The sequence below is a fragment of the Microtus ochrogaster genome, unplaced genomic scaffold, assembly GCF_000317375.1.
Source record: "Microtus ochrogaster isolate Prairie Vole_2 unplaced genomic scaffold, MicOch1.0 UNK65, whole genome shotgun sequence".
Lineage (NCBI taxonomy): Eukaryota > Metazoa > Chordata > Mammalia > Rodentia > Cricetidae > Microtus > Microtus ochrogaster.
The window spans coordinates 774,346-791,450 of record NW_004949163.1 but is presented as its reverse complement, the minus strand read 5'-3'; the positions used below and the strand labels follow the sequence as shown (position 1 = coordinate 791,450).

Below are 17,105 nucleotides of genomic sequence, written 5' to 3'. Positions count from 1 at the left end.
CTGAACTGTTAGTGATTTTACAGTAATATTTAGGTTCATTCGATCTGATTATAAGATAAACACACATCTAATTCTACTTTAACAAACCTTGAATGTGCTGAAAGGACCCATCATCAGCTTTTATCGTAAGGACCTCTCCAGGGTTAACTTGAACGATTACAATCTAGAAATAGATAATTATTTAATGACACACTTTTTTAAATCTATGGAAAAAGACATTATTATGTTTTGAATAATATTCAGGCTCCCTAATTATGGGGATTTCAAAATGCTCAAGGAGAAGAATACAATTGGATTAATGGGCACTTAGGCGAAATTCAATACCCCTTAGTAAGAACAGGTTACTCCTCCACCAAAGTAAAGCTTAATAAGGTCATAGAAAACAGGTGCATTGAGGTGGAAAGACATTATTCTCTTCTGCATCTACCCCCAGAACAAAAACTCTACAAACAAATAAACAAAATCCCAGAAAATAATATTTATCTGAAGGTAAAATTCAGACATACTTGAGTCAAGTATTGGGGACAAGAAGGCCAGGTATTACATATCTTGGGTTGATTCATGGTGTGTGAATAATTAGGATATGCTGATATGGCGTTGGGGTCCAGAAGGTAATTCTCCATCTAAAAAAATGTAATTTTGATTAAAATTACAATTTTTCATTTTTAGAAATAAAACTTTTTTATTATACACTAATAATAAAAATGAACATAATTTTGACATTTTCATGTATGCATATAATCTCACTCATTTCTGTCCATGATGTTGTGCTAAATAACCATGTTTGCTTTTATTTTAATGCAAGAGACAAAACATCCATCATCTTTGTACATTATATGCTAGGTTAGGCCATCTATTGAATCTACTAAAGGGGCAAATTCTAAATCTGAATTATACTTTTTAATTTCTAGAAACCCGTTTTACTCATAGAAGTTATTGCTACTCAAATAAAATACTTCTAATTAATAGATAACTGAACTCCTAACTGAATGAGTATGAAGGAACATTAGTCTTCAATAGACTCGCAATTTCAAAAGATACACCCTATGAAACTACAGGTAGTAGAAACTTTATTATATAGGACTAAGCCTTTTAAGTTGTGGAAAAGAGTATAAAAAGCAGCTAAATTAATTCAAAAGAAAATTTTATGTAGGATAAGCTAGTATTGAATGTCTTAAGTGATTTTCAAAAGACCCACAAGGAAAATAACCAACCCTGAAAAGACAAAAACAAAGCAACAATAAAAACCTTCCCAAGTAAGTGACCATAAAAGTGAGAAATAATCTAAATGAAAACCAACGTCAGATTTCATAACATTTAAACCAGTTATAGTGCAAATAAAAAGAAGAAAATCTTCTCTTACAGGGTACATGGGATCTCCATTGATAATTGGCACTGCCGGAGGTATTTCAGAAAGAAAAGGTGCAAGTTGATGTTCCATTGAGTCTAAAAGGATTGACTGTCACATTAATTGATACTTCTAAAACAAACAAATAAACAGAAACTTACAGATTAATTAAATGTAGTCATAAATCACGTTTTTAAATGGCAAAACATGACAAGACACTTCTGAGAAAATCCATCTTAATTTTCCTTTCTAGGAATGTCTGACTTAAACAGAATTACATAAAAACATCATTTATAGTCATTATTGATCTTCATAAATGACAGAAACAAGTGTGGAGTTGGCGGTTTCGGCTTGATTGTGTATTCTTCGTTCATGTGAAGACAAATAAGATAGCTAATTAAACAACTTAAATAAGGATTTGTTAAATAAGTCATTGTCTATTTGATCTACCTACATCCAGTTCAAACAATTGATTTCCAATTTATGACATTAGTTATACGTAAGATTATATATTGTAAAAATAGCTGTAAAAACTAATTGGTTCCCATTAATTATGTTAGAAATACAGAAATTTGCACTAGTTGTCTTGGACACTAAACCAAGCAGCTCAAATCTAACATAAATTTTTTAAAAATATTTATTTATTTATTATGTATACAATATTCTGTCTGTGTGTATGCCTGCAGGCCAGAAGAGGGCACCAGACCCCAATGCAGATGGCTGTGAGCCACCATGTGGTTGCTGGGAATTGAACTCAGGACCTTTGGAAGAACAGGCAATGCTCTTAACCTCTGAGCCATCTCTCCAACCCTAACATAAAATTTTAAAACCAAATTTTAAACTTTGATTTCTTTCCTGATTGGAATACTTCATCTATAGATGACACTAAACAACTAAATAAAGATTTAAGTGGGAAACAGAAAGGAAAATGTGATTACTTTCAAGATATAAAGACGATGCTCAAGACAGAACCTCTCTGGGTTGAGGCAAGTCTTGAAACGAGGGTCTTGTGACATGGACCTTTAGTAAAAGAACATTTATATGTCATAATTTGGTGACATCATTTCCTTTGCAAGTTTTTAACGTGGTCTTAGGAGACTTCTTATTTGTGAATATTGCTTCACCACAAATTAAAGATAAGTAATTTGAAAAGGTAACTTTTGGAATCATGAAGAAATCTGGATTATATCTATCAGGAGAAAACACACATTTTTTAAAGTTTGAGGGATAGTGAAAAGTCACCCCTTTAAGAGCCTAAAATGGCTCCTCAGGAGTGCCAAGCAACTTACATTATTCTAAATACCTTTTGTAATCAATGTATTGGCTCAATTTAGGGCAAAACTCATTGCTTTGTGACCTATTCTGATGGCTAGATTGATCAACTTTCAATATCATTTAAAAGCAGAATCTAACTCTCTCTTTCTCTCCCTCTCTCTCCCCACCTCCAACCCTCTCCTCTCTCTCACTCCCTTCTTCCCTCTCCTATATCTCTTCCTCTCTTTTCTCCACTTCTTTCCTTTCTTTGCCTCCCCTATTCTCTATCTCCTCTCTCTCCCCCTCATCTCTCTTCCTTTCTCTCCTTTCTTCTCATCTTTCCTCTCTCTGCATCTTCTTTCTCTCCCTCTCCTTAGATTCCTTTCTCTCCTCCTCTTTCCTTCTCTTTGTACCTTTCTCTACTCCTCTTCTTTTTCACTCCCCAGTGTATCAAATTTCATCAGAACTTCCAATCATTTGTGCACAATCATCTTAAATTGATAATATTTAAACATATTACCTAAGCAAAAAAAGAAAAAATATTTATTATGTCACCTCTGCTAGAATTTTTTGGTTTGTGGATGTCATCCATATGTCAACACATTCACAGTGGACAGACTGAGAAAGAGAGAGAACTAACTACTCTTCAGTACAAATTGACAAAGGAGCTTTACTTGTTCTGAAATTATAATTGGTATCATATTCTCTAAAATAGAAACATCTGAAAATTCTTTTTCCATAACAAACATTACATCGATCCAATTCCCTTTTTGGATTTTTGAACCTTTTAAGTCTTATAAATTAAGTTCTCTCTATTAGGTAAGGTATTCAGTTCTCTTTTATAGCATGGGTAGTGACTTGTGTTTTTCCCTATAACTTTATAATTAATTTCATAATCAAAAATTAACTATTAAACTCAGTTAGATCTTCAATTTCTTAAAGATAGTGTGACTGTTTGGGATCTTGAGAGATAGCTCAGAGCTTAGAAACACTGGCTGCTCTTCCAGAGGACCTCAGTTCAATTCCCAGCACCCACATGGCAGCTCCAACCTTCTGTAACTCCAGATCCAAGTGACCCTATGCCTTCTTCTGGCCTCCATGGGCACTAGGCCAGCACATAGTGTACATATATACATATAGACAAAATATTAACACACATATAAAATGAAATGTTAATGAAAATTTAAGATACTATGACTATTTATATAACCATCACCAAAATTTAAGCATAATAATAACACAGTTATTTAAATGAGGACACACTTATCCTTTTTAGCATACTCAAAATATCAACAAAGTGTAAAAGCTCTAGGACTGAACTTCCACAGTTATATAAGTATTATTACAAACACAAGTCAGCTAAAGGAATAAGAACACATACCCTTTCTATCAACAACATAGTTTAACAACTGTTTTAAATACAGCTTCCATCCATTAGGTACAAGTAAGATAAATAAGTACACAATGAAGGACAATTTGACAAAGGCTTGGTTGCCAAGGATTTTTTTTCTCATGTAGAGAATTTCTAGGGTTGCTTCATTAAATACCTCTAACCCAACATAGTCTATTTTCCACCTCATTAACTAGGTCAATTAACTACTCTATAAGGTGAAGTACCTTTTTCAATGAAGCTTTAATAGTTTTGCTTTTCAGGCTCTTGAAGGTTCCTGAAAAAAAATTCTATGCTTTCATTTTTATGTTCCATTTTCCTCACAAATTTGCCATTATTCTGCTACCACTTTGTGCTATAATTGGCCTATGAATGTAATGCGTTAACTGCAAGAGCTCTAAAGAAAAAAAAAATGCTAGGAGTGGCATTTGTGCAACTACAAATCCCCTGAAATTCATTTCAATAAATTCACTGCGTATGAACAAAATTCATTAACTGTGACTGAAAAAAGGAATGGCAAACCACAGAGGAACAATAGGCTTTTTAGAAACAAAAAGCCTTAGAAATTTATGAGAAAATGTTAAAATAGACACATTAAGGCTTCTTAGCTGATTTTATACTGTATTCACTGTTATTTTATTGTAAAGAAATAAAGATATTTAAAATAGGCAGCTTTGACATCTGAATCTGTGTCTACTCCAACAAGTAGAATGCTTCAGATGTCATTTATGAACACTTTATTCTAGGTCATGTGTGAGTAATTTCAAAAGGGATACATGAACCTTAGATATTATTTTCAATTTTTGTTGAAAAGCAGAAAAGTGTATCTTCTGTGTGTAGCATGGTTAGAAACGGGTGCTTGTAAATACTGGCTGTCATGGCTGGAAAGACATTATTTCAAAAAATATTTTTAAAGTTTTTTTTTTCTTGCTCCAGGTTTTTAGTTTAATTTATCTTTTGACTTTACATAAAGCACACTGTGTATTTCTTTGATATCCATATTAACCATGCAGGGAATTGGTAGAGCTTACTCAATCTCAGTGAAAGAGAACAAATGATGCTATTATTTTAGTAGTTTTGTTTCATGTCAAAGAAGGTAGGGTGCATTGTTTTATAGCAATGTCTGATGGTCAAAAGACCTGGGGTCAAATTCTTGCTTTGCCCCTTATTAGGCAAGTTCTGTTTTGTTTGTATTCTATACAGCTGAGTGCTTAGCAGGCACTTTAGAAATGTTGAATGAAGGCTGGACGTTTTTACCTGCAAATACCCTCCTCTAATAGGCAATCACTGGAAAATAGCCCCAATTACGTTTTCAAAATTAAATGCTCTATTTCCAAAGAAAAAAAGCGTTTGCTAAATAATACAGTTTAATATATAAATGAAGTATTACCTTGAGGATCACTAGTTTCCCCTATGCATAACATGAACAGATGGGCAAGCTTCAAATTAAAAAAAAAAGAAGGATAACTACCAATTTAGAGATAAAACCATTTCTGTAGCAATCACTCACGGTATTTGCTATTTTATATAGCTAATATCAGAGAAAACTATTTATATCAAAAAGCAAAGTTCTCTAATATTACCTATTGAACGTGAATTCCAACTGCATTTTCTCATGGATACAACAGTTGGATCAGGAAACGTATTCTGATGATGGGAACCTCAGGAATGATGCAAAATTACTAATGTCTTTAAATCTTCACCAAATAAGGCCAAAGGGGTCAATCAACATCAGATGACATAGCCGGATCTTATCTCCAGGCTCCTTTCAAGTCAACCCTAGTTGTCCCTGTTTTGAAAGACCAGTTTAATTCTGAAGGTGAGGTTGAAGTCCACATCCAATGTAAGGCAATATTTACTAGATAGTCTCTGTTAAATGTCACCATTAGAAATACATAGCATTTTAATTGACATATCAAATTTATACATCATATTTATACTTATGAGGTACAATGGGATGCTTTAATTAGTATATTAAATCAGCTCCTAGGAACTAGTATGACCATTACTTTAAACTTTTATCATTTTTATGAGGAGTACCCTCATATTCTTTCTATTTTGAGATACACAATACAATATTATTAAATGTATTCATCCTGCTGTACACCATATTATTAACTCATAAAGACATTTGCTTATTTTGCCACAAATGACTTCTCAGAATATTGCAAGAATTTTAATTGAATAAAACAAACAAAAGAGGGTTGGTAAGATGGCACCATGGGTAACGTGCCTGTAGTGCAAACAGGAGGACTTGAGGTCAGAATCACAGCTTCCATGTAAAGGCCAGGCACAAAAGTACATTCTTAGGATCCCAGAACTTTGAGAATGAGTGGGTGGATTCCTGGGGCTTGTTGGCTAGCCAATCTATCAACCAGGAAGCTGCAGGTTCAAACATAGAACCCATCTCAAAAAAAAAAAAGTTGGAGAGAGTTTGAGAAGGGAACATCGACCTCTGGTCTGCATATGTACCTTATTGTGTATGAGTGCACCTACATACACTTACACATAGACACATACATGAAGACAAGTATTAAACATAGCTGAAACAGCAATAATAACAGAAAATTCTAAGCACCATTCTAAGTATTATTCACACATAAAGCCATATAATCCTTACAATAGCACATGAAGCAGGCTTTTTACTATACTGTATTAGTGCTGAGTATCTAACATGATTATCATAATGTCTGATAATGTGTGGAACCAGGGAAATGTACAGATTTTTCTACTGTCATTCATCCACCTGCCTGGAAGTTTCAATGCTTAAATTCTTTTGAGGAAGGACATTTAGTTGTGTTATTCTTTGGCTGCTTCCTCCTCTTCCTATCTTGCTCCTCCTTTGCAGGGCTGAGGGCCAAAGCCAGGGTCTTATACATATTAGCAAGTAGTCTACCATTGAGCTACATTCCCAGTTCAGACAAAGGGCACACAGTGTAAGAATTTTATGACTTCTCAATCTTATTCCACCCACATAATCTGGTGACCAAACCAGAATTGACTCAAGATTAGTTACTTTTCAGTTGACCCTCTAACCCAATTTAGCTTGCAACCTATAATCTCTAGATTTATTACTTAATCCGTACACATAAGACTGTGCAGTCTTAACTTTGGATTTTCACTCTTGCATAGTCCCCATTAAAACTGCTTTCCAATCTGCAGGTTTTCGAAGGGAAAATACCATATCCTCGTGTATTAATAAAGAGAAATGCTGGTAATACATTTAAAACAAAGTATTAAATTTACAAAGGAATGTTCATTTGGCAGATAAATATCATCTACTTGCTTACCTAAAAGTTTCTTTTGTAAAATTAAAAACATGATTTATTTATTCTAGTTTATTTATCTGAGTGTTTTGTCTCTGTGTATGTACATCCACTGCATGTGTGCCTAGTGCCCACAGAGATCAGAAGATAGGGAAGATACCCTATATCTGGAGTTTTGGATGGTGGTGAGCTCCCATGTAGGTGATGGGAACTGAACCTAGGTCCTATGCAAGCACAGGTGCTCTTAACTGCTGAGCTATTTCTCCCGCTTTATTAAGAAGTTCCTTAGGAATTCCCATGTCTTATGGCCTTTGCATTAATGATGTCAGAGCAGCCAAATGGTTCGTGAGGACCTCACTATGCCCCAACTGTAGTGAGGAGCTATTGACAGTTGAGAGTTTCTGGGGGAAGGGCAAAGAGTTTTCCTTTTTCTTCGAATATTTGGCCACTGGCTACTGGTTGACTCCACACCAATGTGCTTTCTAGTAGTACTGGTTTGGACTCATTTTATTATAAAACAAAAGAAAAGAAAGAACATTGTAAAAAGTGGGAGGGGATTGTGGACAGTTAGAATGCAGCAGGGGTTGGTTATGATCAAAATACACTGCATACAAGTATGAATTCCTCCAAGAATAAAAAATATATTTAAAAATCCTAGTGTCTTAATACTCTTTCAGTATACTTTAATTTAATTCATTTCCCCCTTAAACACTACCATTCAAAATTCAAGAAGGATTTTAACTTTCCAAGGTTAATAATTACTATTTTGTGGTATTATTTATTTGTTAAAATTACCAAAGTTTCAGATTAATGAACCTACATGCACTAGCACAAACCTATTTGTTCAATGGGGTCACTTATATAAAGCAAAATGCTAAACTGAGTACAGTAAAACATAAAATACATAATAATGATGATAACTTCCTGAATTAGTAAGAAAAGGGAGAGATCAATGGTACTTGAAATGATAGCTAAGTGATTCTTGAAGTGAACTATGAACTATATTAACAAAACTCAAAGACTTCTTATTATCTTTCAATTGTTCGAATAAGTTAGGCTACATACACATATGAAATACATATCCAGTAAAACATAGTTTGTGATTAAAATATATATGTATATAGACAATACACAGTAGACATAATGACAAAACATGGGAATATTAAATGGTCTAACCTTTTATATACTGAATTTTAAGACAAGATATTTCAACCCCATGAATAGCTTATAATTAAAACTCTTAATTTTTTTCATTAAATTAGAGGACTATTATCAACTATTTATTTGCTTTTGTAATAGTAATTATATAAATGTTCACCACAGTCCCCAGTGGAGTCTGCAGTAATCCTTGGAAAATTTGGAAGATCAATGGCACAGGATCAAGTCAGACATAGGCCAGATACACACACACCACCACCACCACCACCACCACCACCACCACCACCACCACCACCACCATCACTACCATCATTATTCTAAAGTTTTCTAAAATTACTTGGCTCTAGAAACACATATTTATAGTATTTGAATAATTATGGGTTAGCCAGTAGAATTGATCAAAACACATTCTGTGAAAAAGCACAAAATTAGTTAGAAATATATTAGTAATATCAATGAGATGTTTGCCTAAATGGGCACAAGAGGTAGTACTGGAAAATAAATATTTAAACATTTGAAATTACTGCATTGTAGGAAATAAAAATTTTTATAGTAGGAAATACAGTATTTGGGCATGGTAGCGCACTCCTGTAATCTTGGAACTCAGGGTGCCGTGACAGAAGAATCATATCTGACGCCAGCCTTAACTATACAGGGAGACATTGTCTCAAGGAAAATCAAGGACTTAGTATGTTATTATTACTTTACAAGGAGGAAAACAAAAAATTAAAGGTAACACTCAATTTTCTGTTTAATAATATCTGCACAGAATACATTTGGAAAAGATATTGATTATAAATTTAAATATTATTGGAGAACTTTCCATGAATCAGTTGGTAACCCAAAGACACAACACTTGAGCAGACTATATTGCTTTTCAATAAAACGCAGAGAAACAACTCTTCAGATGAAATAGAAAAATGATTGGTAATATCAGTGCTTAAGTATTTTAGGAATTCATAAAGACTGTTTTTTAAAGCTAGAATTTTAGGATAGGAAGATAAAGAATGACAGTGGTGCATGTCTGTAATGCCAGCTACATGAGAGGTTGAGAAAGAATGATCACAGGTTTGAGGGTAGTATGGCAAATAAAAATACCCAATACAACTCCTTCAAAACACCAAACAATCCCCAAACCAAAAACAAATTAAAATAAACTAAGGAACTTCCAAAGAGACAAAAAACTATTGCAGCATGCATCCAATAGCAACTAGTACTTTTGGGGGCATAAACATATACATAGAAAATAGACTGGACACAAATATAATTGGATTTTACCAGTGGTTGACTCTGGTTGTGTGGTATGAGAAGTGACTTATATTTAATTTTTAAAATTATTTTCCTATTTCACTTTTAAATTTTAAGCACAAGCATAAAAGGAGAAAAGGAGAGCAAACCTAGGATAAATGTGCATTTCTACAACATGCATTAAAATACCAAATTCAAGACCCCTCTTGGTACTTTTCTATCCCCAATTCATGGGTGTGTGTGCTGTGGGAAGGAAACTCAAGTTTAAATATGATTTTAAAGACAAATATAAGTAAGAATCGATAGATCACTCAAGTAGAAAAGAATATATAAGGAATTTTATGCTAAAAGCCTATGGAAATGTAGCATATTAATAATATAGCATAAGCTGGAGAGGCTAGAGAAATACTTAAAATATTGATCAATATTTTTGATTATTAATGGAAACCAAGGATTATGAAATGTCATTATGGTGTTTGGAGGCCTATTATAAAAATCAGGTATATTCTTCACAAAACATCTTTTGCTGTCACTACAAGGTTTGGACAATGGAAATGGATGGTCATTGGAGTGCCCTAGAATGGTATTTTTAACTCCGAAGTTTCTTCATTAAGAAATCTTTATGTTGCATTTTAAAGATAATGCCTCCAATAAAAGTCAAAACTACAAATGTCAGTCATAATTGAGAAACTATGTCTAGCTTTGGCAATGGTCAGTAGGGTCATATGTTGTGTGTGTTCTTCCTGAACGGACTCAAGAGTCTGGATTTGAATGCTGTCTCCGTTTGACAAAATAAATGGTCCTTTTTGGTAAAAGGATTTTAAAGAATTAAAATGTCTAAAATTATTAGAGTAAGTTCCCTGTGAATATTTATTTTGCCAGACATTCCTGTTTAAAATTATTAAAATAGCAATACCCCAGTGAATTTCTTATATTGCAGAATACCACCTTTCTCATCACGGAAGAACAAGATGTTAGCATTAAAAGGTTGATTTTCAAAATGTTCCTTATTCTTTAATTTTAGATAATATACTGAATTTATGCTCTCAAACTATCATTGAGCATCAAATTATGCTTAAAGACCATCAAAAAGTGTGGTCAAAATAGAATATCTTAAACTGTACATTTCAAAAATTTGAGCTTTTACATAGTTGAATTACTTTTAATTGTTGAATCTTTTAAGCAGAAAAGTCACTTTTAGCAAAGTAGCAAAGTATTGTAATAAGTTTAAATATTTTAGCTTATTTAATTCATTAATGTAATTATGACAGAATGAGAATTTGTGATAAAACTGTTTTCGTTTGAGATGAAAATATTGGTGATAGTGTCAAATTCTAATTTTAAATCACAGCAAAACAAAGGAAAGCAAACAAAACTGATTGAACACACAAACCTTCTGTTGAGTGAAGATTTGAGAGTCTGTGAAAGCTAACACGTCAAAGCAGTAGATCATTATAAATTTACCTTTCCTCGAGTATTTCCAGAATAAATTTCATTATTAACTACAATTGCAATTTATAACACAGTTCATAGAAAGGAAATTGAGATCTCATTTTTTTGGTCAACTTTTTTTTTTTTTTTTTTTTTTTTTTTACTGGACTAGAGCACAAGGAGTTTTGCCTAGAGCTTAAAACTGGATTTGAGGTCCTAGACGTCAGGGATTATATTAGTGGGCAGAGCAATTTAAAACAAGAAGTGATACTGGTTTTACAGTCAGTGTTTCAATGGCCTAAAAAGTCAGTGTAGTAAAAGGTATTTAGTCCCCTGCTAAATAAAATCTGGCACTCAGCAGTGATGAGCTGCATGGAGTCACATCGGGCTGGAAAAATTTTAACACAGGCTTGCTTTGAGGTGGACATAAAAGCAGGTGGAAAAAATTTACCTAATGCTATGCTTTGCAATTCTATCATTCAGGTTTCTACTTACTGTTGAATGAAAAAGTCGTTATTAGGAACTTCTCAAATAAAAATATTCTCATGAAACAAGTTATCTTTAATTTGCCACCCTTCATGACCATTTTATGCCTTGATGAATGATTAAAGTTAACATAACTTGTGGAGAAAGACATGAGCACAAGTTTTTGAGAACTAATTTTCTATTCTTTCCAGAACAACAAAAAAAATGTAATGCAACAGATTCTGTAAAAATAAATTAATAATTGTTGTGCTCATTTACAAAAATAAACCATGAAAGCTCCCTGGTATTTCTGTTATTCACTCTATACAGCACAGCTATTACTTTAAGAATCGTATTTCAAGTATATTCATTATGTGGAATGTCAAAGGAGGGGGTGGAGTGCGCCAGGGAACTTTGGTTCAGGGAACTTTGGTGCGCAGAGCAAGCCCTGAGGTAGCATAAAGGTTGATTTCTTCTTTTCAGGTGTTGAAGTTTTGAATCAATGTTTTACGTTTCTTGATCCCTTTTTAATCTGTCGGAATACTGAGAAAATAATTACAAATTTCTTAAATGAATCCAGCATCAACAAAAGCCTCTGAAGATAATTAATTTGTTCTTCTGTTAAATAGACAAAATTCGGGATGACAAATTTCTAACATTTACCATCAGGAAGGTGCCAGACAACTTGATTCTGAGTATTTCGCAGGGCACCTCATTCAAGCAAGCAAGCAAGCAATAATAGCAACAATAATAAAATAGGTAGAAAACGCAAGGACATTACCAGTTAGTTTACTTTTAAGCTTTGAAAAAGTTTACATCCACGAAAATAACGATACCCTTAAGGCGCGACACAAAAGTTGCAGATATAATACAAAACAAAACAAAACACTAATGATTTCAAAACAGTCTCTCCACCCTAAGCCATAAATACTTATCCCTTAGGTGTCTAAATAAATGATGCCCAGCGCAGGACAATCCTCAAGGAATCTAAATTTCTCCCATCAATAAAGTAAGTGCCTAGTTCACTTACCAGTCAATGTATAACGAAAAAGAAAAGAAAAAAAAAATCACTGGAGAGAATTAGACAAGATTTTCTGCAAAGCGTTCACACCGAGTAGGAGCTCCAAATTCTGTGACTAATTGCACATAGAAAAGTATAGTTGCTGCAAAGTCAAGGAGCATAGCTAAGCAGAGACAAAAATTCTTCAAAAGCGTCACTCTTCATTCAGATACTTCTCGATCTGATTTCCGATAGCAAGAGATTCAGCAACAGTGGCCAATTCAAGATTAAGAAAAAGACCGGACTGGAAAACAATCACAAAGACAAGCAAGGGAAGCTAAGCGAATAAAGGCAGAGCTGGCGGGACCTATGCTGCCGACCGCTGGACACAAGGCACTGGAAAGGGTTGGAAGGTCCATGCGGCACCCAATGGCTGGCGGGGACCGCGCCTTTTACACAGTCTGAAACCAGACGAAAGCCCAGAGGTAGGAGGAACTTTTGGTGTCCTCTCGCCCTCCCCCCACTCCGGATACCAAACTCAGAAACTCTTCCCTCCAAAAATATCCCCTCACCTCCTCTAGCCGGCCCCAGCAGCCGTGTAACCCTATCCATCAGCATCCCAGCAACAGGCACTTCCAGCCCCTGGCCCTCTGGCCCCGCCCCGCCCCGCCCCCTTGCCCCTCGCCGCCCCTCCCTCGCCGCGCCTCGTGCTCCTAGCCCGGTTCCATCCGGTCACCACCGCACGGTCCCGTCCGTGCCCCTTAGTCGCGCACCAGGGCTGCTCACGCCCCCTTGGCGGGATGGCCAGCCAGCATCTCCAAAGACGCCAACAGCCGTTGTGGGGGAGAAGAAAGGCACAAAGTTAGGAGCTACAGCAGCAGCTGTTCCCGAGCCCAAAGACTGAGAGGGGAGGGGTGAGAAAGAAAAAGTGACAGGAAAAGAAAAACAAGAGTGCCTGCGGGCCCGCGCCCCCCGCTGTCGACGCAGCAGGGTCACAGGCCCGTGGCCCCAGGAGGGTACAAACAGACTAACCAGGCCACCAGGTCAGGGGAAAAGGGAGGGAGGGGGCGGGGATTGGCCATGGCTCCTTGACCGCCCCTCTCACCCGGTGCTGACAAAGATCCTATTCTTTCCTATTATCCCTGTTGGGTCTTCTCTGTCCTTTAAGCCCCTGAGCTTTTCCGAAAGCCCCGGACCTCATTGCTATAGTGTGCAAGCAATAAGTTACTTCGTGAACAGCTGGACATGGTGGACTGAGCACTCCTAGATTTCGACGTCTGAGGTCTGAGAGGGCCACAGAATAATCTGGGCTTCTGATCTCTGGGCAGGGCAAAGGGACCCCAAGTGAGTGCCAGGATGGGTGCAAGGGAGCTTCCTGAAAGCCACCTCCACCCCACCCTACTACCAGGGAGGCATACCACGCAGCAAACTTCATCTACTTGCTCTTCTTTTGTCCCTTCGGCTTTCTTTTCTAGGTTTCTTAATCTGAGCCTGAGAACTCACGCGTGACTCTGCAGCGCTCTCATTTTCTTGGCCAAAGTCTATCTGTTGAGAGAGCTTCCCATTCCCAAATCTAGATAGTTTTGAGCCCACTGAGACTCTGCAGGCTGTCCTTGGCCATTCCCAGATCTGTCCCGTACAGCTGCCAGCCTCTGCAGCCTGGCCTCTGAAAAGGGGTTAAAACTCATCGATGGACATCAAAGGACATCGACTGTCTCACCCCCACCCCCCAAGCCAGGGAATGGAAAGCCATTGCTTCGAGTTCTTTCATATGAGGGCCTTTTACCTCTTTGTATACTACGCGCTATTCACTCATTTGCGCAATCGTGGGACGGCCAACCTTTTCTTCCGTTCTCTTGAGAGATTAGCACTCCCAATTTGCAAACCTATCTCCTTGGCCATTTCATTGTGTGGATTCTGTTTCGTAAGGGTCTCTGGCAGCTGCGGCCCCAAAGTGAAAGGGTCCAGGAGAGGAAATTGCTGAATCATGGGATTGGACACAAGCATTCCCTAACAAAAGGATTTGTGAGGGGAAAGGGCAGGGGCACTTATAAAATACTATAACTCACAAAGAACGGTGTGGCCAGGCTCCCTCTTCTAGGCCAACATCCACCCCCATCCCTGTCATCTCCAATAAGAGGATTTGAAAATTTCCCTAGCCTGGCTAGGGCCAGAGTAAACAAACTGTCCTTAAGAGTTGTAGAGATGCTAATGTCTGACAGAAGAGAAGTGCCAGGAGCCCAGATTGGGATATGGTGATTCTCAGAAGAAAGTTCAGTCAATTCAATTCAGTTCAGCTGCTTTATATTTTAGAGCTGTTTGATGCCTGCATCAGACAGAAAGTGGTACATTCCCACCTTCCTAAACTGAGGCAGTCTTGGGGATTGGGAGACTATCTGTGTGGGTAGCGAAAATTGAAGACATCAGCTCTGTGGAATGGCTTGAGAACTACCTCTCTCAGATGAAGGTAAGGGTAGAGCAAGAAGAGACAAGGAACAATAAAGAACAAAGTGAGCTCCCAGAGAGTTGGGCCGGACCTATAAACCAGGAACCGGAAACTATCAGAAAAGTTAGTGGGACCTTGAGATAGATTTTAGTTCCTATAGGAACCAACATATGTGATCCAAAGGCAGAAACAAAAAACACATGGAAGAGACCAAAGAGTCCAACGATTCGAAGGAAAATGCTTTGACTGGGGTAACTTAGAGGACAGAATCTGTGAATCATTAAATCATCCAAATATCTCACTGAAGGGAGTAACAAAGGCCAGTGGGTGAAGGGGCTTGCTCTCTAGTGGTATCCTGATTATCAGCCTTGTGCTGTCCTCCACCTATGCATTCACAGTGTGGAGGGCACATAGGCCCACATTTCCGTTTGCAACACTGGAGTGTGCCTGGTTGAGGAGATGTTTTAGGACTGAGGAGGACTGCCGCAGTTGAAAGATGAATCATTTGAAGGGCTAAGGCTAAGATTTCCCTTTCGTGATCCCTTTCATGGTTTAACTGACTCAACAGGAAAATCAAGCAAGGGATTCTGCTTAGTGGCTCCCTGAGTGGGTCTGAGTGTTGTTTTTTATTAGTATATGTGACTTGACACAGTTTCTTTGTACAGGCATTTGAAAGATCATAGAGAGGTAGATAACTTATTCACCAAAACGTAGCATGAAAAGAAATATAGTTTAGGTCTGGGCAATCAAGAAACAGAGCATCTCATAAAGTGGTATGTAGAGATCATATACTGAAAATACCCTTGGCAAAGCTTAGAGGCTTAGAGCAAGTCGAGCCTAAGTAACTCAATAGCCAAAAATTCTTAGAGGCCGGCAGTACTCGATCTTAGCAAATAGTGACATCCTACAAATAGATGCACATGCCTCTCTTTAATAGGCCTTGGGTTGGACTTCTGGAAATGTGAGCCTTATTCCAAATAATTTTATAAACAGCAACCTTACTGGCAGGAAATGTGTGGCAAATGACAGTTAAAGAATGCTCCAAAATTACTATCAAACTACAGAATAAAAAACAAGGTAATTTTTAATTGTAAACATACATCCAAAGAACAAATAAACCTAGTTTAGGATTTCTTTTTTGTTTTCTTCTTTTTAATTTTGTTTTTTTGAGACAGGGTTTCAAAAAACCTGTATAACAGTTCTGGCTGTCCAGGAACTCACTTTGGCCAGCCTCAAACTCACAGATATCTGCCTGCTGGGATTAAAAGTGTACAGCACCGCTACCACCTCCAGCTTGTTTAGCTTCCCTAACAACTTTTTGGCTTTTTTTCTGTGTTTGTTGTTGTTATTATTGCTTTTATTTTTGTTTTTGCTTTTTGAGACAAAGTCTCACACTTTAAACCAGCGTGGCCTGGAATTTACTATGCAGTCCAGGCTGGCAATGAACTCTCAATAATCTTCCTGCCTCTGCCTCTGGAGTGCTAGAATTGCAGTGTGAGCCTATGCTAGGCTTTTAATGGCTTGTTTAGAATTTTCACTGAAGCAGTGTGGCTACTACAAAAAGGGACAAAACCATTGTAAAGATGTGTCGGGTTGAATCTGGAGGAGACTTCAATGGGACAATACAAATTTAATACAAGTTGTTTTTTGTGACAACTCAATTCAGGGATCCAATCCGTATTTGAAAGTATTTATAGCCCAATGTCAGTCGATTTATAATAAGAATATGAAAATTATAAATTGAAATTATTCTTATTTGGGGATTACCTCATTTTTTAAAAACTTGGAAGAATTTTTTCTACTTTTATTGGGATATAAAAGACAATACAATTGTGTATTCATTACTTTTTTTTGAATTTTTGAAATTTTTTTATTAATTTATTTGTTTATTAAAGATTTCTGCCTCCTCCCCGCCACCGCCTCTCATTTCCCTCCCCCTCCCTCAATCAAGTCCCCCTCCCTCATCAACCCAAAGAGCAGTGAGGGTTCCCTGCCCTGTGGGAAGTCCAAGGACCCCCCACCTCCTTCCAGGTCTAGTAAGGTGAGCATCCAAACTGCCTAGGCTCCCACAACGCCAGTACTTGCAGTAGGATCAAAAC

General features: G+C 36.9%; 1 protein-coding gene across 1 annotated transcript in view; it reads right to left on the bottom strand.

Annotated features, from left to right (window-relative positions):
- LOC101991435 (fibronectin type III domain containing protein 3C1-like) overlaps positions 1-5,761 on the bottom strand; it is a 50,500-nt gene extending 44,739 nt beyond the window's left edge. The window contains exons 1-4 of the mRNA XM_026777418.1: positions 5,576-5,761; positions 1,364-1,480; positions 507-623; positions 88-163 (exon numbers count right to left, since the gene is read on the bottom strand). Coding sequence (XP_026633219.1) covers positions 88-163; positions 507-623; positions 1,364-1,441 — 271 coding nt within the window. The 5' untranslated portion in view covers positions 1,442-1,480; positions 5,576-5,761. The remainder of the gene's footprint in view (positions 1-87; positions 164-506; positions 624-1,363; positions 1,481-5,575) is intronic.
- Positions 5,762-17,105: the final 11,344 nt, after the last annotated feature.